At 38.7% G+C, this 23,832-nt stretch overlaps 2 protein-coding genes across 3 annotated transcripts in view; one reads left to right on the top strand and one right to left on the bottom strand.

Annotated features, from left to right (window-relative positions):
- Positions 1-2,559: 2,559 nt before the first annotated feature.
- Positions 2,560-13,256, bottom strand: scarb2c (scavenger receptor class B, member 2c). Its single transcript, XM_010737062.3, has 12 exons — positions 13,028-13,256; positions 11,668-11,825; positions 10,110-10,254; positions 9,361-9,552; positions 9,186-9,277; positions 8,300-8,419; positions 6,734-6,912; positions 6,511-6,629; positions 5,160-5,233; positions 4,764-4,815; positions 3,804-3,956; positions 2,560-3,484 (listed from the first exon to the last, which is right to left on the bottom strand). Exons 1-12 carry the CDS (start codon positions 13,148-13,150, stop codon positions 3,446-3,448), a joined length of 1,446 nt encoding a protein of 481 aa, XP_010735364.2. The 5' UTR covers positions 13,151-13,256; the 3' UTR covers positions 2,560-3,445.
- Positions 13,257-16,961: 3,705 nt separating this feature from the next.
- Positions 16,962-23,832, top strand: part of rai14 (retinoic acid induced 14) — a 37,779-nt gene continuing 30,908 nt past the window's right edge. For both annotated transcript variants that reach the window (XM_019271917.2, XM_019271916.2), the window contains exons 1-2: positions 16,962-17,416; positions 18,735-18,816. In XM_019271917.2, coding sequence (XP_019127462.2) covers positions 18,781-18,816 — 36 coding nt within the window. In that variant the 5' untranslated portion in view covers positions 16,962-17,416; positions 18,735-18,780. The remainder of the gene's footprint in view (positions 17,417-18,734; positions 18,817-23,832) is intronic.

Here is a 23,832-nt window from a genome sequence, read left to right as displayed (position 1 = left end):
CCAGAAATGGGTGGAACTGGGGTGGCCTGAATGAAGCTCAAACAAACCACCTGTGAAACCACCAACCTTTCAAGCAAAGCAACCACACTGTTAATTATGCAAAACTTTAAGTTAATTAATTTAATTTGAACTGATAAATTAGCTGCAATAGCCAAAACTGTTTTTTTGTTTTTGTACCAGGCTGTAAACATGTTTATTTTTGTTGCTTGCGGAGAGTGACATATTATGTAGCCAGCCTCAAGTGGACGTTTGATGAACTGCAGCTCTGGCACTTTAACGTTCCATGTTCGCTTCACAGCCACAGAGGTTGCTGCTCGAAGAGTTATGAGTTGTCAAGGATATTGACCTCCATAGGTCCCCACAGGTTTCAAGCCTCACTGCTCAAGGCTGAGAAATATTTAATGTAAAGCTAAATGGATCTCAGATGCAACTTCCTTTCAATGGTTACAAACGCACTGTACAACTCTTAGTCATACTGATTCATCCGTTGAAATCAACAAGGGTGTGTTGATGTGTGTGTAAGCACGACACAGACTTTCAACACCTGCGAATAAGAAATGAGTCAGACCTGTCTAATGTTGTAACTGTAAGGCAATTCATGCTGTGCTGATTAGCTCCATATATAAAAAAATGATACAGTACTTCATCAAGTAATTTTGCAATGTGTGATGGAGGAAATACAAACACGCTTTCAGAGAATGTGAAGGAGTTTTATTGAAGTTGTAGTAAATGACAAGACAATGTGCAAACAGTTAGATATGTGACCTATTAAGAGTATGTAAACAGCGATTACATGTCGATTTTGTTAAGTAAGGGTAATGTAATATTGTCTTTTACATATAAAACAGAGACCACAACAAACTGAACACAAGACAACCTGTCAGTGATGTATAGGAAACAGTGGTTATTTGAAAAATGCACATTATAATGACACATTATAATGACATTTTGTGTAGTGCAAGACAGAAAATCAATTACATTTTAATCTAATCAGCTGTAGCCCATAAAGATGTCTCCCTCCATTAGAGAAAAAAATTAAATAGTCACAATAATCTGATAGGTTTCTGTTTAGAAGTGCAGAATTATACCATAAAAACATATCTGAAGCAGTTCAAAAGGAAAAACACAATTTCGTATTTGGTAAAATATTTAACAGTAGTGTCTGATTTTAGAAAGAACACATGCTTCACAACATCATGAGATGGGACACCATACTCCAGACCTTCCCTTTACACTGCTGCTGTTTAGGTACTACTGGACGTTATTACACTTCATAGTATATATACACACTTTATATACACTTGTAAAATGTGATATTCTCAGAAACATCCAAAAGGTCAATTTTTTTTTTTTTTTTTTTTTTGGAACAAAACATTTTAGGCTGTAAAATAAGAATAAAACATTATGGCAGCAGTCGTTTTGCACAGTTCACTTTGCCACAAAATGTGAAATGATGTTACAAAATTATTAAAAAGGATTTTTCTCTTGCATCAAAATGGCTGTATAAACTCTCTTCCCAATGCCCCAACAATCTCACGAGAAGACGATAAAAACCAACAGTATTCCTTCATCGCTATTATACTGTACCCATTTATCTTATGGACACATTCAAACACACACACTCTGCACCAATCTCATACAAAAATGGAGGCTTTGATCAAATCGTGACACTCAAGTTTGTGAAAAGCCACAGATTTTTGCCGGCGCGTCATGCATGTGATAAAAAATTCGCCACAGATTTTTGCCGGCGCGTCATGCATGTGATAAAAAATTCGCTAATTTGGCGGTCGCGTGCATTCGGGTCGCAAAATGGCTCTATAGCACCCCCTACAAATTTTCAAAAACGCCAAATAAATGGGGTGACTTTGGCGTAGGACGATAAAATTCGGTACACGCATATGTCATACCCAGAAGCACAAAAATGCTTATGGACGCCATGTTGTCAGATGCACAGGAAGTCGGCCATTTTGGGTGGAAGTTGCGTTTTGGTGCCATTTTTGGCCATTTCCACACCTCGCATATGATCGAACTCGTCCTACAGATTAAAAGCTAACGGCTTCAAACTTGCTTCAAGTCACTCTTCAGCCACGGGGGATTAAAAGTTGAATACAGCTTTTCCAAAGTCTGAACGACGTGGCCGCGGCGATGCCTCAAACTTGGAAGACTCGCCACTACTTGCCACAAAACACAAGGTCGCTTATAACTTGTGGATACATCGTCCTATCCTGACCAAACGTCATAGGGTGGATGCTGGACACGGCCTGAACGCGTACATATGCTCATACTCACACTCACCTATAGCGCCACCTGCTGGTGGTTGGAAATGTCACGCTTCACATGTCAAGGTGTCACGCCCATAGACATATATACATAGACACCGCATTGAGCGCTGAGTAAACAGGAGTAAACATTTATAATCATCACTTTAAAAGTTACATACGTTGTTTTTGGTGCCTGTTTGTTTCCCAGATATATTAGTCTGTGTGTGAATGGGTGTATAAGAGACATTGACTTAAAGAACTTTGTAGAAAGGCGCTTTATGAAGTTCAGTCCATTTCCTTTTATTAGTTTACGGGCAGATCTGCCACCTCCAATATGGCCCGTATCCGCGACCAGCGACCAACCCGCTCAATGCGGCGTCTATGTATATATGTCTATGATCACGCCTATCTGGAGCACTGCAGTGTCATCAAATTGGCCCATGTAGGGCTTCAGGACTTGGTGACGCTTCCTGGTGAAAACAATGACGCCACCTCATACGGTGTGGGTGTGGCCAGACGGCGAAAGTCGTGTGATGGCGTTTGCGGTTTGAACACCTTTTCATCATCGCACAGTCATGAAACTTGGCACACACGTCCACCCTGACGACCTCGTACATATGTGAAGGGTATCGTGTGTGGGCGGAGCTAAACGGCTCTATAGCGCCCCCTACAAATTTTCAAAACCCCCCTGCCATTGGGGATACTTGCGTCCTGCTCTACACTTGACGGACGTGTGTGCAATGCGTGTGGGACGGTGTCCAGCGCCTACCCCGGCGTGCGCACGTGCGAGGGCCCGTACGTCGCTGCTTGCAGCTTTAATTCTAATTCTAAGATTTGGCAAGAGATCTGAATTACTCAATTCATATTGTTTCAATCCAAAATCCAGGAGTAAAAAGAAAAATATACTGAACTCAAAATTTAATTTTTAAAAATAAGGATTTTAGCATCATTACAGACATTAACCTCAACCCTGTAACAAACAACACAAGAGGTATACTCCTCTTCCTCGAGTTTCCTAAAACCATTTGATTAAAAAAAACAAAAAAACATTAAAAAACAGATTGTGGTTATTAATCCAAAGTGTTACTTGGAGGTTAAGGGGGGAAAAAACTGCAGATGGACTGAACCTTTGAAATGTTGAATTGTAACATGCCAGTGCTCTTCCTTTCACATCGTGTTTGATGCTACGATGAGAGCAGGGGCTGTCGCTCAGCAGCAGTGCTCTGAAAAAATGGAACCAGACACAAAAATATTAGATTAAGACAACAAAAAATAACATATCATCTGCAATTATATATGTTAAACATAATAAAAAACAATTTAAAAACTGTACTCAAACAGAGGGAATGTTAAAAAATGATTGATGCCAACAGAGCAAATGTTCTTGTTTGGGTTTCTTTTGGACTGTTAGTCAGACAAATCAAAACATTTAATTGTCAAAAACAATTAATTGATTAAAGAAAAGTACTGATAGATTGATCAATAATAAAAATAATTGTTAGTCGCAGCTTTAATGACCACACAAACTCATTAATGTCTCACCTCGGGGACCTTCTGTCGACACATCAGGAACATGAAAATGATTCCCAGAACGATGCCTAGACCAATCAGTATGAACGGAGCGTTCACCATCACGTTATCCTCGACGACAATCTTTCCCAGCTTCAGGGCTGACGCGTCGTCAATGACGACGCTCTGAGAGGACGGAACAAGAAAGAAAGAAGTTCACATAACCCTGCATACTTTCTGAATCTGAATTTAGATAAAGTAGATGGAGATCAGTTGCAGTCTCTCAGTTTTCAAAGTTTGGCGCTAATGCCGAAGAGACCGAGCTCTTCTTGTATTGTAATGTAATCCAGAGAGGCAAATTCAAACCACATAACTTCATATAGATATTTAAATACTATGAATTCAGTGGTACAAAAATGTCCAAAGTAAGTACTCAGTAATGAAATAAGGTGTTACTATAAAACTCAAATTAATATGACCTTTTATTGCTTCAATTCAAGTTAAGTGTCCTCTTAAGGGTGTTTAGATGGTCAATTATCAAAAAGGTTTTATTGCCACATCGATGTCTCATAAAGATAGAACAGCAATTATTTTTAACAAGTCTTCTAATTTAAAAAAAACAAGTAAGGTGTGTACTAAAAATGACACAGGAAGTCCACTTCATAGACAAACCTCTGTCTGAGCTAGTCTTATAATAAAAATACAAACATTCTGGGCCAACCAGTGTGACTTTTTAATTCAGCAATGAGATGTATCATCTCAAAATCATGCTAAAAAGGTGTCTGTGATATTATATAAAGACACATAATAAAAGTGTGACAGACAGATCAGTGAACCAAGTGTGTACAAGGTTGACAAACCTGTTTACCCTTTGAATTTGGCCTAAACTTGGATTTAGATTGCTGATGGGGGTTTAATGATCTGCATGCAAGTGTTAAGTGTATGACTAAATGACAAAATTGTGTGTGTGTGTGTTCATGCTTTTTTTTGTACCTCATTGAGATAAACCACAGGAAAGATCACCGTCCTCACGTTTCCAGTTGGACTGAAAGAAAAATCAAATTATTAACAACGTTTCATGTTTTTCAGTGTTCTTCGTTTGCCTGTGAGTTAATGAATACATGGGAAAGAGATGTTCATCAAACACTCTACACATAGGATGACAACATGCACATCGGTTGGACTCTAGATGACGTTGCTTGTTCTTTCCGATGCCAGGTAGGTACATAACAAGTGACCCACAGCTGTGCAAAAGTCCATTCTTGATGATGATGGTGGCATGATTGCTTACAGTTATCGTACAGGCAACACTTCCTAGACTTGTGTAGTCATGACAAGATGACAAAAAGGTGCAGCTACAGAGACTGAGGAAAGAAGTCAGCTGTTTACCTGAAGGTGGGAATTTTCTCGATGTAGACGTTGATCTGGATCCGCTTTGCTGCTTGCAAGATGATTCCTGTGAGCTATGAAACAGAATTAAACGTTAGAGGGATGCATGATATGTATCAGTGCCAATGTTACATTATTATGTATTTCTCCGATAAGCTGATACATTATCAATTAATAATTTATTTGGAATTCTTGTGTTCTTTGTTTCTTTTGTGTAAAATAGTGATGTCAGTCAGAGAACATGGTTTACGAGAAACCTAACAGCACTGATCTGTGCGCAGAACTATGCTGCAGCACATTTGACACCAATACCACATATTAGACAGCAGTTATTATGGTCAATATGTTTATGCTGCATGGACCTGTCATTAAAAGTACTTTATTAGTCTGGTTGGCACAAGTGATCTGAGAGTTAACACCAGCTTACACGTACTGTACAGTGCAACAGAGATGTATCTGCGTAGATCTTTATTACAGGCGGCCCAGGTGAAAAATCACAGCTATGCTGGGGCGGCCAAGGTGATTTAGTCTACCCATCGAGTCAGACAAGGCGCCGCGACCTATTATTTATGAAGGAAGTCGCAGGACTTTGCTCAGTCTTAATAAACTCATGATTACAGTTAAGGAAGGAGGATAAACAGATAAAACAGTAGCTTGTTTACTGGTTTTCAGTTAATGATGGCACCACCTTACAAGATGTTTTTCACCATCTTTGATATTCATGAATCATATGCAGCAAGAAAAAAGGAGATAAATAAAGTTATGAAGCAAAGCAAGCAGTGCGAGGCTGCCAAAGAAAATCATAAGAAAGACTCTAACAGACTCTGTCTCATAATTAGATCTTAACATCTTCCTGTCTTAACAGATTATGTCTCTGTTCTCTGTCTGCTTTCTTTCAACAGTCAAATTAGTGTCATATTCAGTAGGTGGACCGTTGCAGAATCTGTATATGAAATGTTCAGAGACATTGAGCTCCTGGAAGTCCCCTTCCTCTTATAAAGGATTTGCCAAAGCCAATTTATTACAGTATTACACATGATAAGAGTTGTTAGAGCTTATCTTTGGTGACAGCTCCGTCCCATGCACCTGTTTTAATTTTTAACCACTGTTGGCACTGGCCAGCGATTGCAATGCTGAGATAGTTCCCCACCTAGTGGTAGACACGAATACTTCTGTGAGTTTTCATATCAGCTTTCTACACTGCAACTATGTCTACACATATTTGATCTTTAAAGCCTTGTGTTTTGCTTATTGTAACTTCAGCTTGAAGAGTTTGGACAAGCAGTTGTAACTATATTATTATAGATTATGTATAAAATGTGTGTTTAAGAATTGTAATTGTAAATACTACCGGATGGATATCAATCGTGGTCTCGTGGTGCTCCTTCTTAGGATTCATGCCAAAGACATCCTGGACAAATTTTCTATCTCCCTGGTAGAAGTGTGGTGAGGACATTATGATGGGAGCTCCTAAACACAAAACACATTCAGTTAGAGTAAGACTGCATTTCACTTCCTGAGGAACAGTCTTATGGTTTTTCTCATGCAGAACAGCTGCTTAATGCTCTTCTCACCTTGTTTACATGCGCTGACATTCAGCACGCCGGAGCCCAGGCAATTTCCAGCAGGCACACAGAAGCCTGCATTGGCCGGGTTCACGGTCATATTGGCAAACACCTCACTTGGGGGACTGAAGCGATACCCAGGGATCCGCTTCACGGTCACATCCCCCTCATACAGTGCGTACAGAGACCTTGGAAACAGAGCCAGATGCTGGTTAATCTTTGCAGGCACAAATGGAATTCTGTACACGAGCTCTGCGGTAAGCGGATTTACAGGAAACCAGCAAACAGGTTTCACTAAAAACTGTTCCTTCCTGGCACGTTACTGCCTCATAAACTAAGGCTGTCTTTTCACAACTTCAGTCAGCAGTTAGTTGATATGTATATGCTGCACTCTGAGCTCTGATATATGTACAGTCAAAAGAAAGCTGATAGTTGTTGTTTTAAGCAGCACTAATACATAGTAAGCTAACTGTGACCTCATTCAAGAGGCCAACACTGACCAGCCGTGCAGCCAGCAGCAAGGCTAATTTGGTTTCTTTAATCCGATATCCAGATATGAATTATGCTGAGAGAGAGGCTGAGGATGACTGAGGGGAGAGTCATTTCACTAACCAACTCAAAGCAGGCGGATAAGACCAGAAAGAGAATGACTCAGCAAAAGAGGAAGCGGAAAAAACTGAACTGAAATCAGTTTTATATTAAATAGTTAATGAGCAGCTGTGCACAAAATGAGTAACAACATTAATGACACTCATGATAACACATGATAAATAGAAGAGAAAATAAAAAACAAACCCACATTAGCTTTAAGTAACTTTTATGCTATTGAGGTGATTTCATTTGTTTATTTTAGCTTTGTTGAATACTCGATTGTGATTGGACAATTATGGCATTCTACAATCTGTCATTCATAGCAGCGGCCTGTCAATATAATAACAGATCATATAATATAATTATACATTTTCATTGGCCATAATTGACCAGTGACAATGCTATGGATGCAGTTATCCTCATAACATTAGTATCATCATCAGTATCATCAATATGAAGGACCACAGCAGTGTATACATAATTTAAAGGAACATTAACTCCATTCATACTTTAACATTAACTCCTTGCTTCCATGGCTGTAGTACAGTAATCATATATGGCAACCCAAAGCGTCATCATGGACAATGTGTGGGATCAGATGGGATCAGACAACACCCGGAAGACAGATTTCAAAAGGAGAACATGCTGGCTGTAGTATTGTTTGTTTATTATGTTTTCTTGCATTGTAATTTTAAGATTTAACACAGTAAATATCTGTCATGTTGCTCCCGTAAAACAAGATATTGTGGGTTTTAGTGACTGACTCACTGTGAATTCTCTCTTACCTATTCGCTACAGACACTCACTAAAAAAAGCAAAAGCCCAAAATCCAAATGAGTCCTGAGGATAAACATGAAGGCTCATCATCATCAGACTCAGTCTGTGTGTCCAGAAAATGTGCAGTCATGAGATTTAAATACTACTGTCTGTAAGAACGTATATACAATGTACATTTGTGGACATACTTCTTAGCCGTCTACTCACCTGCACAGGTCAGAGGAGAACATGTAGAGCGTCTCATCCTTGGTGATGGCTGGATGGAAAGACGCTCCATTGGTTCCATTGATCATATTGCACTCATCAGACGTCCACCAATTCAGCGAGCTGCAGGCAGACACAAAATTTATGCATCCAGAAATGTTGTACATTTAAAACTCCCAGCACCCAATCATGTCATCGTTTTTCATTTGTCAGCTGATTGAAGGACTGCTATTCAGTTAGTTTGGTAAAAAATGTGTTTGAAAGAATGCGGCAGATCTAGACTGATAATGTTCGTAAGTTAGAAACTGCTTTTGTTGAGTAGCAGTCCTTTGTGTGTTTAGGGAATAGTTTGACATTTTGTGCTAGGCTGAGATAAGCTAACCATCTCCTTGCTGTTGGATTCATTGACATATAAGGGTGGCGTTGATATTCTTATCAAAATCTCTGCAAGAAAGCAAGTAAGTGCATTTCCCAAAATGTCAAACTACTCTTAAAAGTGCAGTGTTAGCTCACTAGCAGGTCCAGTATGGAAGATCATCAATATACCGTACTGCCAGACACAACAGAGGATTCTGAAACAATTAGGTTTTCAAAGAGAGACAATGATGAAAGAAAATCTCTGAGGGCAAAAAATAGCAGTTAACATGAATGTGGCTCTTTAACATGAACGGCTGTGATGAAAGACACAGAGACAATGTCACTGACAGTGTCAGTGGATATCAACAGAATGAAGCAAGTCTTGATCACATTACTGCCTAGTACTGTGACTCTCACCCATTCAAACTGCAAGTAATCAGTGATCACATCCCTAATTGGATTTACACAGAAAGACATCATTCTCATTGACATTTTGTTTTTGTTTTTTTTGGAGTTGAACAGAGACAGTTACCTTTCACCGTTCCATGTATCCACTCTAGCAAAGTCCTTGTAGTTTTGTTGGCCAGTGTAGAAAACATATTCGCCATCGTTGGAAGCATTGTTCTGTAAGAAAAATACAAACATTTAAAAAAAAACAAGTTCTCACACAAAACATAAAATAATGTATTCATATGCTTAAATGAGACCTTATAGAAGAGTCCAAAAACATCATCCAGCTCAGGATCAAATATTTTCAGTGCTTTGAGCAGGCCGTCTTCATATCCCCACAGCAGCTCTCCTACTGTGCGGGTGGTGAAGAGGCCTTGACCTGTGCCCCTCATGTAGGAGGAGATTATATTAGCTGGAATAAATTCATCCTTGAATTTCTCCATCACCGTCTGCCAGGAGAAAGAAAGAAAGAAAGCAAGAAAGCAAGAAAGCAAGAAAGCAAGAAAGCAAGAAAGAAAGATTTTGTTAAAAACAACCTGTTATGTAAAGCACTATATTATTACATTAAAACTGAGACATGAACTTAATAATAGAAGCTGGAAAAATGACAAAACATGCATTAAATGAATGATGAACATTATAAATATAATAACTTGATCACTTTTAGACAATCGGTTTATTATTTTGCTGCCATCAAACAGCCTTTTTTAGGAATGCCTGGACTATGAGTGATTTAACATGTATTATGTAATAAATAGCTGTTACCTGAGTGTGAAAGTACTGCTTTTTTGTTCCAAAGAGTAATGTTACTTCTTTAAGTTACATATAAGACATATTTAAAAATTTATCTGTGATCTCTTCCCTTAAAAATATTTCTAAAGACTAAAAATACATTAATAAAACACAACTTCCCTGTTTGCATGTGGCTGTACAATGAAATAAATAAATAAAACTACTGTGTGACTCAATAAACAATACTAATACGTGATGGGTTTCTGTGGCTGACCATTGCAGGGATGTTGACTGTCCTGATGAGGTCGCTCTCTGAACCTCGGGACATGTTGGGCTGGAATATGTACGTCTTTGTGTTGACAGCTGTTACTTTGGTGCCATTATCCTGGAAGTTGACTTGCTCCATAGGCCGGTACTCTCTGTGTGGAAGAAAATAACAACTGGGTTTACTTAAGTTGAAGGAAGTTAACTGCTGTTAGTTCCTTATTACAGAGCATCCTTCCAGATACAGTATCAAGCTTCGTAAGCCCCACGCTCAATAATGACAAAAAATGTAACGCCACAATATTTGAAAACAGATTTGAATATTTTCCCCAAAATACTATTGTTGAATAATGATAAAGTTAAAAAACAATATATTTGTGCTAAGTATAGCATAATGCAGGAAGAAGAGGTTTCATTTCCGTTACTGACTCATGTGACTGTCAAAAAAAAAAAAAAGAAAAGTTGAACAATGGTGACAGCTACTGTGATACACTCATTGTCAAAACAGCACAGTTTCCGACACACATCAAGGTTATTACTGTAACAACACAGAGAGTTTATAATGAGAACTGGCAACAATGAAACAGTGAGACAATGACGTAACTGCAGGAGACATGGAGCAGACAGCCTTGAATTCTTTTACCTCAAATTTACAAACAGTCAAGCATTTCAAGGACTCATGGAAACCATGATATACATGTGAAAGTTCAGTGAGGAAGTGAGTAATATTTGCCTTTTCTGCCTTATTGCTCCACTTGAACTTTCAAGTACTGGCAAATTAAACTGTTCTGCTATAATTATCTTAAAGAGCTGCCTTTTGGCAGAATAACATGTTATTTTGACAGAAAATAAAGAAGGAAAAATACAACCATTTCACTGTGCTTCAATTCTTATTTCTCTGTGAGACAAACTGGCAGCCGTACAAAGCTACTGTGTCTGTCAATGCTGAGAGTGGAGAGGCAAACAAGCTGCCTCAAGCTCACCAGAGACAGGACTGCAATAATATCTCTCTGCTTCTGTCTCTGCCAGCTGTCACTGTTATTACCGAAGAGACTATAATTTAGTAATGGCAGAAATGTATTTTGCTCCTCTGTTTACAGTACTTTCTGGTACAGAGGATGCAACAGAATGCACAAACAAATCTAAGTGAAAGCCTGGACAAAAAGTATTTTCAAAATAAAATGCACATCAAATATAAGTTGGATGCTAATGAGGTTTTCCCAATAAGATCCGCTGTAATCACACTATTTATGTAAACCTACATTTATTCTGATAAAGTCTGTTGCTGTAATTTTTACAACGTGACACCTTTAGAGCCATTCAAAACTTCAAACTTATTACATTAGACATTCAGTTTCATTTTCCAGGTTTCTGTAGGTTAAGACAGCGTCAACAGTATGAAATGTGTTGAACGAGAAAAACAGGTCAGCTGAGCATTCAGAGCTTTGGCTTCTTCAGTTGGGTTTTCTTCTTGTATAACGTTATTAGTTTAGAAAGAAGGCGACATAAAAGCAAAAGTTTTTGCGTCCCCCTCATTTTAAGGCTGCACTTTCTGCACCTATACCTACCTGTATGTATAAGGTCCGATCTCCACCACAGCAGGCCTGTCTCCATCCAGCACCTCCAGGGGATTTGTCAGATTAAAGAAATAAAACTGCATGTAAATAGGAGCTGGCGGATTCTCCCAGGCCTCAAACGCCTCCGTGCCATTCTTCAAAATTATTTCCTATGGGGGACAAAGGGCAGTGGGTTAAAGAAATGCCTGACTTCAGATGACTAGTCTGCTGCTGACTAAGCTGTCCCCACATCATAAGACATTTACACTGATGCTGCGGTTTCATAAAACCTGCTGCAAGTGGTGAAATCACCATTTGTGTTATGGGAATTTTAAAGAAAAACCCTTGAATGAGGAGGACTGGATTCAAAGTATGAAAGTTTAAGTTGAATTTATTATTCTTGTACAAGAAGCAGCGTTTAACAGTCCAACACACAAAAGGGGTTACAGAGAAAAAGGCTCCTTGAGGAGCTCTATCAGTTGGTTTTTATACATTTTTTAAAAATGCGCTGTCTCTGACACCTCCCCACTGATACAGATAACATCATGACGTTCCTTTAGTTGGTTTACTGCTCAGAAATGAGCACTATATTTTATATCCACATGGTACTCTCTCTTGTCCTTGTACTACTAATTTATAATTATCTCTCCCTGCCAGCCTCAGTAAATCAGAGGCCAACTAAGGGAGATATGCAAGACATGCAAAAGACAGGACACACACAAACACTACAGTATCTATACGAGTTAAAACATCTGCACCTCAGTATAATCCTAATTTTTATAACAATTTGGATTGCCGTTTATTTAACATTAAAGTATATTCATGCCATGTATGTATGCTGGTGACAGACTACTTATATACTTGAGCTTAAATCCAAACTTTTCATCACTCTTGCTCTTGTCTTTAACAAAATCATTCACAAAGTAATATTTTGTGTCACATCTACCAGCTGTTATGTCCTTAAAGTTTGGTGCATTCAAATGCTTCATTCAGTCCAGCCATACAGTATCTGACAATCCTAGCAGGCCATAAATAATATATTATAAAAACGAAGCTGCGGGCCGTGATTGGGCCCCCGGGCCAGACTTTGGACACTCCCAAACAGCTAAAAACATGCTAACCAGGCTAAATAAGAGTGAGTCTGCTGTCACAACAAGTCTAACTTGTGGCGCACACGTTGCCAAATATAAAGTAAACATCCATTAGTCAGCTACAGAGCCGAAGCTGTCCAGCAAACACTGTCACGATGAAACTCGAGTGGAAACGAAACGTATCTGTGATATTTTGTAAAAATCGTGCTAGCGAACGTTAGCCGTCACCATGGCGATTATCCTGAGCGGTTATAAGACGTTAGCCTGCGCGAGGCGCTTACCTTTGTGACCAGCGACTGCACAAAGTGCGGAAAGACGTTAGACAACACCAGAGAAATGCCTAAAATCAACATTAATATAGAAACAACGCCGGTGCCGTAAATGCAACATGATTTCAGTAGCATGGTGAGGCAGCAGCAGACTGGACAGCTGTAGCTGTCACTGACTTTAGCTTCTCTGTATGTGTGTGTGTGTTTGTTTTGATGCCCAGGAACTTGCTCGATGGAACAAAGACACACATCCGGATTGAAACACTCTCCTACGACCACATCCGGTTTCCTCTTCGTCGACAGCTTCCTTTGAAGCGTATAACCGTGACAAGAACACAACAGTGATGTTTAAATCAGACCAGTCACATTAATATACTTGTAATTTATAATGCGACGACGTGACAGTGCTCTAACATCCATCGGTTTGGTGGATACAATGGTGTTTTTCCACGTTAGCTACTTGTTGAGGCGCGACTGCAGGAAAATATCTGTCTTGAACATAAAGACTCTTTGTTTTTAGTCACATGACACTTAGGTCATTCATGAAGGCTCAATCTTTAGTGGACCATTTTGTTTAAAACATACACCATAACCCATAAATATTATATATTATTAATTGTATTATGTACAAAGCATAAACAACTGTCTATTTTTTGATGCACTAAAGTAAACAAAAGCAAAAAAAAAAAAAGAAAGAACAAACGAAAAATATAATACTTTTATGTCAAGTCGAATAGTTTTATTGTCATTTCAATTATATACACAGTACACAGTGTTTCGCCAAGTACCAAGGTGCTACATTAAACATACTGCAGACAGGACTACAATAAAGAGCACATACATTACGACAAACATCTGACATTAAGACTAAGGTAAAAATGTTTTTCAGTACAATTACATCAAATTGGAGCTTTCATGCTTTTATACGTGACCATTTAATGCAATCCAACAGTTAGAATGTTAGTGTAACTGTGTTGAAATTCGGGTTAAATTCAGGTCAAACTCAGGTTATCTAAATGTAAACAAAAACAGGAGATTTCGTTGCACCATGGTTTCCATGTCTTCAAAACATGAAAATGAGCAGCAGCGGTGTATGCTCAAGGCTGGAATACCTAACCAGCAAAGCGGGCCCTAAAGGCCCCATATTCAGTTTGTGACAGCTGGTTTGTGGTAATTTCATTAATATACACCTCAATCAGAATATCCACTGATGGGCTGTTCAGGTAGGTCCTGTATTACTAACTTTCTTGACTTATTTGTCTTGTATATGGGCCCAAAGGGGTAATAAAAAGATACCCTTACTTTCCCCAACCTGTCCAAACCTGCAATCAATCCCTACATTTTCATATCTTAAATACCCTTGAGCAAGGAACTTTTGCCTTGAATAATTTTATAGCCAAACGACTCAGTTTCCATTACCTATCATTCATTCCTGTCATTCAGAGACATCCTTACATATCTGAAGGGAGGAGACAGGATCTAGAAGATAAGACGGTTTTTCTGAAGGATCCTAATCAAAACAGAAATTATGCAACTGAAATGAGATATTACATCACTATGTTATTGTATATTGTTATGTATATATGTTTCAACATAACAAGGCTTGTACCCAAGTCAAATATTTTCTCACACATGCAAATATATTTCATGACTGATATGGAACACTTTGTGACGATACATTTTATTATTAAATACTTTTACTTTGCATAACAACGTTGTAGTAAGTTTCCCACTAGATGGCGCTGTCTTGTCATTTAATGAAACTTCATGCCAGTTCTTTGTTGGCCTATAAACTGAAGTCATGGTACATGTTGAGTCAACATTTCATATAAAAGGGGACACACCTTGCTGCTAAGCAGACTGTCCCACGAGAAGGCGTCTTTCCCTCTGTGTCACACTCTCATTTCCTTTCTCTGATTGTTTACACAGACTATCCCAAATTCACATTAATTGAGAGACACTGCTCATACTCATCAAGGAGATATTTGCCAGGACAAACTGAACAGACTACCATTAACTGTATATGTATCACATATACTGAGTCAAGTCAGAAGTGGTTGATTTCAATATGAACATTTGCTTTGAATGAATGGACTTGGTTTACAACAAATAAACAGACAGTGAGTCTGTATCCTAGGTATCATTACTTCATCTCACTAAATAACATCAGCCTAACAGCTCAGACACGTTCTTACCTGCATTAATTAGTTTCATTGTAGTGCTGTTGCGACATAGTCCTGTATCATCAACATGACTTGTCTGACTGGCAGTCTCACAACCTTAGACGTGATACACGCTGATTTTACACACAGAGACCAGTCAACACATTATGAGAACTACAGAGCCCATAAACACAGTTTAATGGTATCTTCTGTGGATCTGTAGGAGCTTTGAGATGCATGAAATGATCCAGGGGCGATCCACAGGGATAAAAAAAAGTCTATATATTAATATATTGGCCCCTGTTTGCAAATCTGCCTCTAACAGCAAGCAGTGGCGGAGGAAGTATTCAGACCTTTGCGTCAATAAAACTAATACCACACTGTAAACTGTTACAAGTCCTTCTTTGAAAATAAGCATGAAAATAAAATTAAAAAGTACTCAGTGCAGAAAAATGGCCACTTTGACTGTTATATTTTTTTTATATCAGATCATTACATTGTTATGACTTATGCAATAATAGAAAATCAATATTTTATTATTGGTTTAGTTGGTTGAGATGAAGCTAATTTTACACTGTTTTGTATAGGATAATAATTCCATTATAGATTAATAAGCTTAACAAACATTTTTTTTTGTTTGGTTGGTAAAAACTTCACAATGTTGTTTGTCCAGCCAATAGCCAAAACTTCAAGAAGCATAAAGTGACATGATTTAGGATTAGGATTAGGGTTTAGTACTATCTTTGCGGTTTTGTGGTTGCTGATTGCATCCCACTTGTTCCAAGCATGAGGGTGAGAGTCCTTATCTAGAGCCTGAATTTAGTTTGTCTGTTTTAGACCACTCTAGAAACATGGCAGTTCAACATTGCCATTTACATCGTAATACAAATGTTATCTCGAGATAATGGAATCATTTTGACATAACTTGAGATAACCTTTGTTTTCCTGAGCTAATGACATGACAATTAATTTAAGATCTCAAGAAAACAAATGAAATGAACTTTTGTTATCATGAGAAAACAGAGAAATTAAATGTATAAATGCATGGCCACGTATATACGGAAACCCCAAGCGGTCATACATTCATACATTTTATTTGCTCAATTTACTCATGACAATCAGTCAAGTCATTAAACCCGAAATAACAAATGTTGTTATCCCGAGATAATGGGGTATTTTTTATCAAGATTTTAAGATTAAAACTTTTTTTTTTCTTGAGATAACAACATAATAAATTCGAGATCTCAAGATAAAGGAATCCTTAACTATGGAAGCCCTTAATGGCCATGCATTCAGACAATTTATTAAAAAATAAATTGTCTGTTTTCTTGTGAAAATTAGGTCATTTTTTTTGTTTTGTTTGTTTTAAGCTTTAATGTAATTTGAACTGATGAGTTTAAAAAAATAAAAAATCTGACTCCATACACCTGAGCCAGGCTGTAAAAATATGAGGTTGATCATTTTGAATATAGGTGCTCGACTAATTCGGAGATTGACTTCTGCAGCCAGCCTCAAGTGGCCGCTTGAGGAATCACAGTTTTCACTTCATGATAAAACGGTAGAAATAAAATGTATGAATGTATGGCCGATTTGGTCTTCCGTACACAGGGACATGTAGGATTTAAATGAAATGTTACTATACTTGAGGTAAAAGTTTCTCCTATGACATTACTATGAAGATCCACTTAAGACAAACCTTTATTTGTAAGGATGTAGTTAAAAAAAAAAACTGAAACAAAGTGTTATGTGATTTTAAAAAAACAAGTCTAATCTAATATATTCTCTCCTGTCTGTGTGTGAGTGAGGGAAATACTCCTTTAACCAGAACATGAATGGGACACAATGGAGAACAGAAGAGGGCTCGCTCGCCGCGGTCACGAGAGCATTGGGAGAGTGACGTCACTTTCCTAAACCGGGCAACAGCCGTTGAGTTGAGAGTTGAGTCCCGAGCGCGAGACAGGCAGGAGAGTCCGTGAACAACTTTTAATGTATGCGGACCAAGACGGACCCGGGCCAGTGTGTGTGTGTGCGTGTGTGTGTGTGTGTGTAGGGACGCAGTGTTTTCTCTCTCCCTCTCTCTCTTTCTCCTTTTATGCATCCTCCTGCTCGACTTAGCTTAACAACGGCTCCTTGTTTTCTCTACCGGCTCGGTAGCTAATCTGTTTTTGGCACAGAAAGCGGTTGTGTGTCAGTTTCTTTTATGTGTCCAACCCTCCTCTGCTGCTGAACACAGGACCGGGTAAGTCCGTCCAGTAATTTCACATCATGTGAAAGTAGTTAGTTGGTCGAAATGATGGCTGGTTGTTATTATTTTTATATAACTAACTAACTAACTAACTAACTAACTAACTAAGTGTTTGGTGAATTAAACAGCGTGTGAGCAGTCCCACGGCGCAGCTACAAGCGGTCCAATCTGATATTCAAGTGTTTTGTGTGTACAATGAGCGGGCATTTGATACTTTTTTTTGTGCATGTGTCTTATGCACAGCTTCCATTGTTTGAGCAGCAAGTATGTAAATATGCACAGGTAACTACTTGATCAACTGCTCTAATAGAAAGTTTGACAGTGGGTTTAGTAGCAAAGACAACCTATTTATAATGCATCATAAAGAGAGATGTCTCATCAGGGCTTCCCATTGAATGCTGTGGGCAAATATAGGTTAATCTATCTTAATGGTTTGCCAGAGGACTCCAGACATGGCTGTCCTTGATGCACCCACTTACAGTACACCTCCTCCACCACTTCAGTGTCTGCCCACATAAAGACAGAGAATCTGCAAAGCCTTTATGTGTCTGCAAAGCCTTTATGAAAGCACGCATTTTTTTTTTTGAAGGACCTAACTGCCAGTAATAATTGCAAAGAGGCTCAAATTGCTTACTTGGTTGAAACATAAGCAGACACACAGGACCCTGGAAATAATAATAATAATAATAATAATAATAATCATAATGAGCAAAGTAAGTAGACTAATTTGGGCTGGAATGCTCACAGGGATGTTTTTGGTAGTAAATCACAGACATGGTCGTTTCAGGCATGAAGAAAATGGAAATCGCTCGAGCTGGTTTTAGGCTCAAAAATACAGTTGCCACACATCCCCAAGGGCTCTGTGGTGATTTAAAACATCCTTATAGGAAACAATACAAAGCCGGATACCGTTTCCAGCAACAGGTTTAAATTAGAATTGCATGTGGGATGAAGTCCATTCCCAAAACTGCCCATTGAAAGGAGTAGTTAAGAGTAAAAGTGCTTCACATTTGTTACAGCTCTGTTACTTTTTACATGTGTAGGTATTTAAAGTCGTCCTGCAGACGAGGCTTTAATAAACAAACTATTTGAGCTTTTATCATAATGTTAAACACCAAGGTTGTAGACTGTTGTCACCATAAATCCATGCTGCCGAACTGCACATTTGCACCTCATATTGGCAAACGGCATCGCAAAACACTCGATAAGTCGGGTAGTTTAGTCTTTTCTGAAACACTAAATCACATTTGAAATGGAAGCAAACATCACAGAGGCTCAGTTTAAACATCTGTGTTTTTCTTTGTCTTCACAGCCTTGACTGAGTGATTGAGTGAGTGACTGCATGGACCGGACTGAACATGAAGAGCCTTAAAGCCAAGTTTAGAAAGACTGATGTAAGTACTGTAACACATGTTCATGGCTATGTAAAGTGTGTGTACATGCAGCCACGTGTGCACGTAGGTAGGTGTGTGTGTATGTCTACATGGCTGAGTCAGTGTCTGTGTATGTATGTCTGAAGCAGTTGCAGATGATTTATGGCAGATTTTCTCAACCTTAAGGTCAGCAGCGCCCCACGGCTTATTGATATTTTGCTTTTCAAGAAAAAAAATAAACAGGTTTCTGCTAAATAAATAAACAGCTTAGAGTCATAATGTTGGTGTAAACCATTTAGACCTGCCTCCGTACTCTTATAAACAGAAAAAGCATGCTATGCTCAATTTCACATGATAGCCTGTAATTGAGGGTGTCATGAGAACTTTGGGACCTAAAAATGGGGTCATGAGGTTGAGAAGCCATGACTTGTGGTGTGTTGCAATATGACACAGACTTTTTTACAGACATGTTGAGTCACTTTGGGAGGTGAATGTACAATGTGATGTGAACACTCCAAAAACCACAAATATCATCACATACTCTGACTCTGCACCACGCGCCAGATGAGGATTTAATCCCACTGGCTATGAATCAGTCTTTAGGGAGGAATGTCTTCCATGTTGATCCAGTCATTCATTCGGTCTATGATACTCTAGACTCACAGGAAGTGAGGCGTCTCCACAGCGTCTGACTCATCTGTTGTCACGGTGACCGTAATGACACAGGGCCAAATGGCAGACAGGAAAAATCTGGAGGGTTGCTGGATGAATGGGATAAAGTTTTAGGGGATGGTGGGAGTGTCAGGAGTTGAGGAGTTTGGACTGGAGAGAAAAATGCCAACTTAATGAGACACTTGGTTTATGTAGGCAGTTTCCATGAGATTAAGAGGCAGGATGATGTGCTCTGGTTAAATGGCATGCTCTGTTGAGAGGGAGACTGTCCCGCAGAGGAAGAATTAGGTGGAGTATGTCCCTGCTTTTCCTCAATTATAGCCACAATATACTGCAATGCTTAAATAGTGCATGGATTTGTAGAGACTTCTGCTAGTGGACCACAAACCCAAATCACCAGATATCCACCTATAGATTATCTTGAACATTCACTTAAATATAGTTAAACCAGTTTTACAGGGAATATTGAATAAAAAGTGCTGTATATCAATAGAAAACGAGAGAAAAACAACCAATTATTCCTCATGTCTGATTCAATCTTAAACAGGGTGCAATTTTACATGGGGCCACAGCCTAATATTAGTAAATTATTGCAAATTCAGTCAGCTATGTGGAGGAGTACAATACCGTTCATTGTTCTAGGAAATGTTGTGTCCAGCGTCATGCTGAAAGGTCACAATAGCTCCTCCTTAGTGCGTATATGGATAGTGGCTGTCTCACCTTTTTTTTACTGGGTATTTTCCAGTCCAAACCTGTATTGTATTACTTAATACAGTTGTATATTGCTTAAGAGATGGATGGTTTCGGAGGGAAAAGCTTGTCCTCACTGAAATAGCCAGTCGTAGGCGGCATGAGAGAAGCAAGGTAAGAGCAGTGGATGTGAATGTTGCTTAGAAACACAACTGAAGCCATTCGCAGTCATGCATCGCGTTGCAGAGCTCACACCCACATACATTGTCGCACTTTGAACGCTTGGATGTCGGATCATTTTTCAGTTTGTAGTAAAGCCTCATGCAAATGTCTGTGCATTGATATGGTGTTATTTGGAAAAGGAAATGACTGAAGTGTTGAGCTGAACTTGTCATAATTTATTTTGAAACTGTTAACAGCAGTTTTGAGTGATATACTAATGCACTTCCACTCACATTATATAAGAAAATAGGTATTAATGCTTTGCTGTAAATTACATCATTTAATAACTGATCTGACTGCAAACGCATGTTTATTTCTGTGTAGTTTGTGTTTCATGCAAAGCCCTACAAGTCAATATTTCCCCTTTAATGTATGTATGTCATGCTGTGTGTATTGATCATCAGAGAACTATATATATATATATATATATATATATATATATACACACACACACACACACACACACATACAGTATATTACATCTTCTGTTCTGGTTTGTGTATTCTGAAATCAGATATTTCTCTTTTCTTTTAATTAAAAGAGAGATCTGTGTGTGCATTAATTTTGTTCTGCAGAGGACTCCTGGGTATAACAGTGCCAGCATTGTAGTGATTAAAATTAATGGTCATGATTAAGATATGCAGAAAAATCTTTCACAGACCAACGTGTTTATTTTCGGAGCCAGTAGTCATTCCATTGCTTTTTATAGAAACCCAAACAACCGTAATAAAAAGGGGAAAAAAAAACGCTCCTTGATTCTATTTTAGGTTGTGTGTGTCAGTGACAGAGTACCCAGGAATGTTTCCCCCCAAAAACCAGCCCTTTATTTTTTTAAACAAAATAACAGAAACCTAATGCCTCCGTAAATAGCTTTTCTATGAAGTCAAGACATTTCCAGATAACGTGTAATGGAATCTGTTTTAGTGTCAAATCTTTACCGAATGCCTCAAGGATCCTCCTCCAGCTCAGCGTACTCGGCAGCCAAACCTGTACTCAAACACCTCTTCAACATGAGGCCTAAATAAGGTAGAAATGTTACTGGAGGAGAGAATAAGATGTATTATTACTGTAGTATGATACAGCCAGTATAAGGGTTAAATGTTCAGCTGGATGATGAGGCCTGATAATAAACCCTTCATTGTATATTTTTAAAATCATGGATGTTTTACAATTTTAATGGATTCTTTTTGTGTTTCTCCACTCAAGCGAAAGACCGAAAGACAAACATAATTCAAACACTTCATCAGCCAAACCTTGCATGTAATAATAGCTGTGCAAGAACAAGAAAACAAACATCCATGTGCAGTTTGATCGAAATGAGCTGACTGAAAGTGAGCCCAAGGTTTACTCTTGTCTGGTAGTGTCTTGCTTGGTCACCCTCTCCTTTCCTCTTCTTAGCTTCCTTTATTGTCCTCTTCAGTCTCTTGGTCTCTGCCATTATGTTCATAGAGGCTGCTGAGCCCGGTTACATTGCTCAGCTCCGGTTCTGGCATGACACCTGCTCCCAATCAACGTTTCCCCTTCTCTGAAAACCTCCTCTCACCAAAATGCATGTGGTACAAACACTAACACTCCTCCAGTGCTCTGAGTCCTTTTAGTTATGAAATATGGTCCTTTTCTTTATGAAATATGATCCAGTTTCACCAAAATCACTGAAATAGTTGGTGGTGTGTGACATGAGATGGAATGACAGTGACACCATTTATCTGATTACATGTCAAAGTGATTTAAAGTCTGGAAGTCAAATCAAATTGTGGATTTGGAAAATCATGACACATCTATCTGTTTGACAAAAAGAGAACTCATTTGACATTTTTTCACAGCAGACATTTTGACTTGTCACTTTGTCATAGCAGGTGGGAGTAATAACAGTAATAATGGCTTCGTTCTATTTTAGTATCCCAGTAAGTCATGATAATGATTCCTCATGCACAATACCAGGACACTAGAACTGCCAGAACTCAACAGAGACCACCCTTTATTAATGTCATTAATTGCTCCTGTTTTTTCCCCCCTGTTGCAGCATGTTTCGAAGACATTCATTATTCCACATCATGCGTTTTCCAAACATCTAGAACTGTACATCAGATGCAGTGGTACCGCCATAAATGATATCTTTTGGTTTGAATATTAAAGGCTGCTAATCATTAAAAGGGAGATAAAAAAAAAGATGTACCACACCAGATTGTCCTTTATACCATTAGCTAATGAACTTAACCTCTGATAAACGCTTAAGCACATGTACTTTGCTTTGTACTTTGCATCATTTATAAGGCTTAATAAAGGCTCATTTTTTTATGACGAGATTATTAGGTTGACACGGTTATCTGTGTTTAATGCCTGACTGCACACGCTGCAGTTTCCTACAGGATAAAAAGTCAACCATATAAAAAATGTTTATCTAGTTAAGTTTAGAGAATATTTACGGTTAGGAGGGTAATATATCACCTTTCCTTACTCTATACCTCATGTCATCGATTAGGCTGCTGTACCAGATTATGTCAACTACAGAACTGATAAGAAAGACGTGTGTGTCAGGTTGTGTGAAGATTATCAGTGTGGTCCTCTGGGGCACACACTCCTACAGAAAGAAAACTGCACACCACACATGCACCCATTTTCCATTGCACTGACAGGTAATGTTTGTGCTGTAAGGGATGATTGAGGTGGAAGGCTGCAGAGTGCAAACTTTGTCATGAATATGCATTGAAGTAAAACAAGCACTCAAAGCAATGCGACATTAATCAAGTCCACAGCAGCTACCATTTTTAAATGTTGGCAGCTTTAAATCCATCTCCTTCCAGTTTAAATCTGACAAAACAGACCTGTTTTACCACATTATGGTTGGGGTTATTGCTTTTTATCCTTCCAGTATACTTGATTGTTATATGGAAAAATGTTTGGCTGTAGAAATGCAAACTATCTATGCATCCAGGCAACTCGCAGCAGAATGTGTCACCAGGTTAAGTAGATTCAGCTTTCTCAAATGCTAAACTGTGAATGCGCTGTAAGGCTAAGTAGTGTGAAAATGCTGCCTACACTTAAGGTGCTCACACATTTCTAACCTTAATATTTAACAGCTTTGTTGCTTCACAAAAGATTAACCGGGGACTCAAATTAACGTGTGATTTTCTCACAGATTATGCAGCAACGGTAATGGCAGCATTTTTCTGCACTGCGATCTTCGTGGCTGTGTTGTGGTCTGACTTTTTCCACATTAAGTTTATCCACCAGAATTCTGTGCATGCCTCAGCCTAAAAGGGAGTAACACCAGTGTTGCTTTATCAGACCCTGTGAGCAGGTGTGTAGTTATGCAAGGTCAATGTGAATCAGAGGAATTCTGAAAGTGTGTATGTGTGTGTTCTGAAATGCTTGTACGTCTGTCTGCTAGACTCTGTGTCTGTGTTTGAGTGATGTTTCTGTTTGTCTGTGTCTGCCTGATTATGTCTTTGG

This window comes from Larimichthys crocea, chromosome IX (genome assembly GCF_000972845.2).
Source record: "Larimichthys crocea isolate SSNF chromosome IX, L_crocea_2.0, whole genome shotgun sequence".
NCBI classification, from domain to species: Eukaryota; Metazoa; Chordata; class Actinopteri; family Sciaenidae; genus Larimichthys; species Larimichthys crocea.
Note: the sequence above shows the minus strand (reverse complement) of the source record. Positions and strands in the feature narration are given on the sequence as shown.

Excerpts from the sequence above, each read along its gene's own strand:
- scarb2c (XM_010737062.3), bottom strand. The coding sequence starts at position 13,150 with ATGCTACTGAAATCATGTTGCATTTACGGCACCGGCGTTGTTTCTATA. Across the intron at positions 10,255-11,667 it reads ATCGGACCTTATACATACAG|AGAGTACCGGCCTATGGAGC; the intron begins GTAGGTATAGGT and ends TCTTCCACACAG. Across the intron at positions 4,816-5,159 it reads GAGAAAATTCCCACCTTCAG|TCCAACTGGAAACGTGAGGA; the intron begins GTAAACAGCTGA and ends TTTTTCTTTCAG.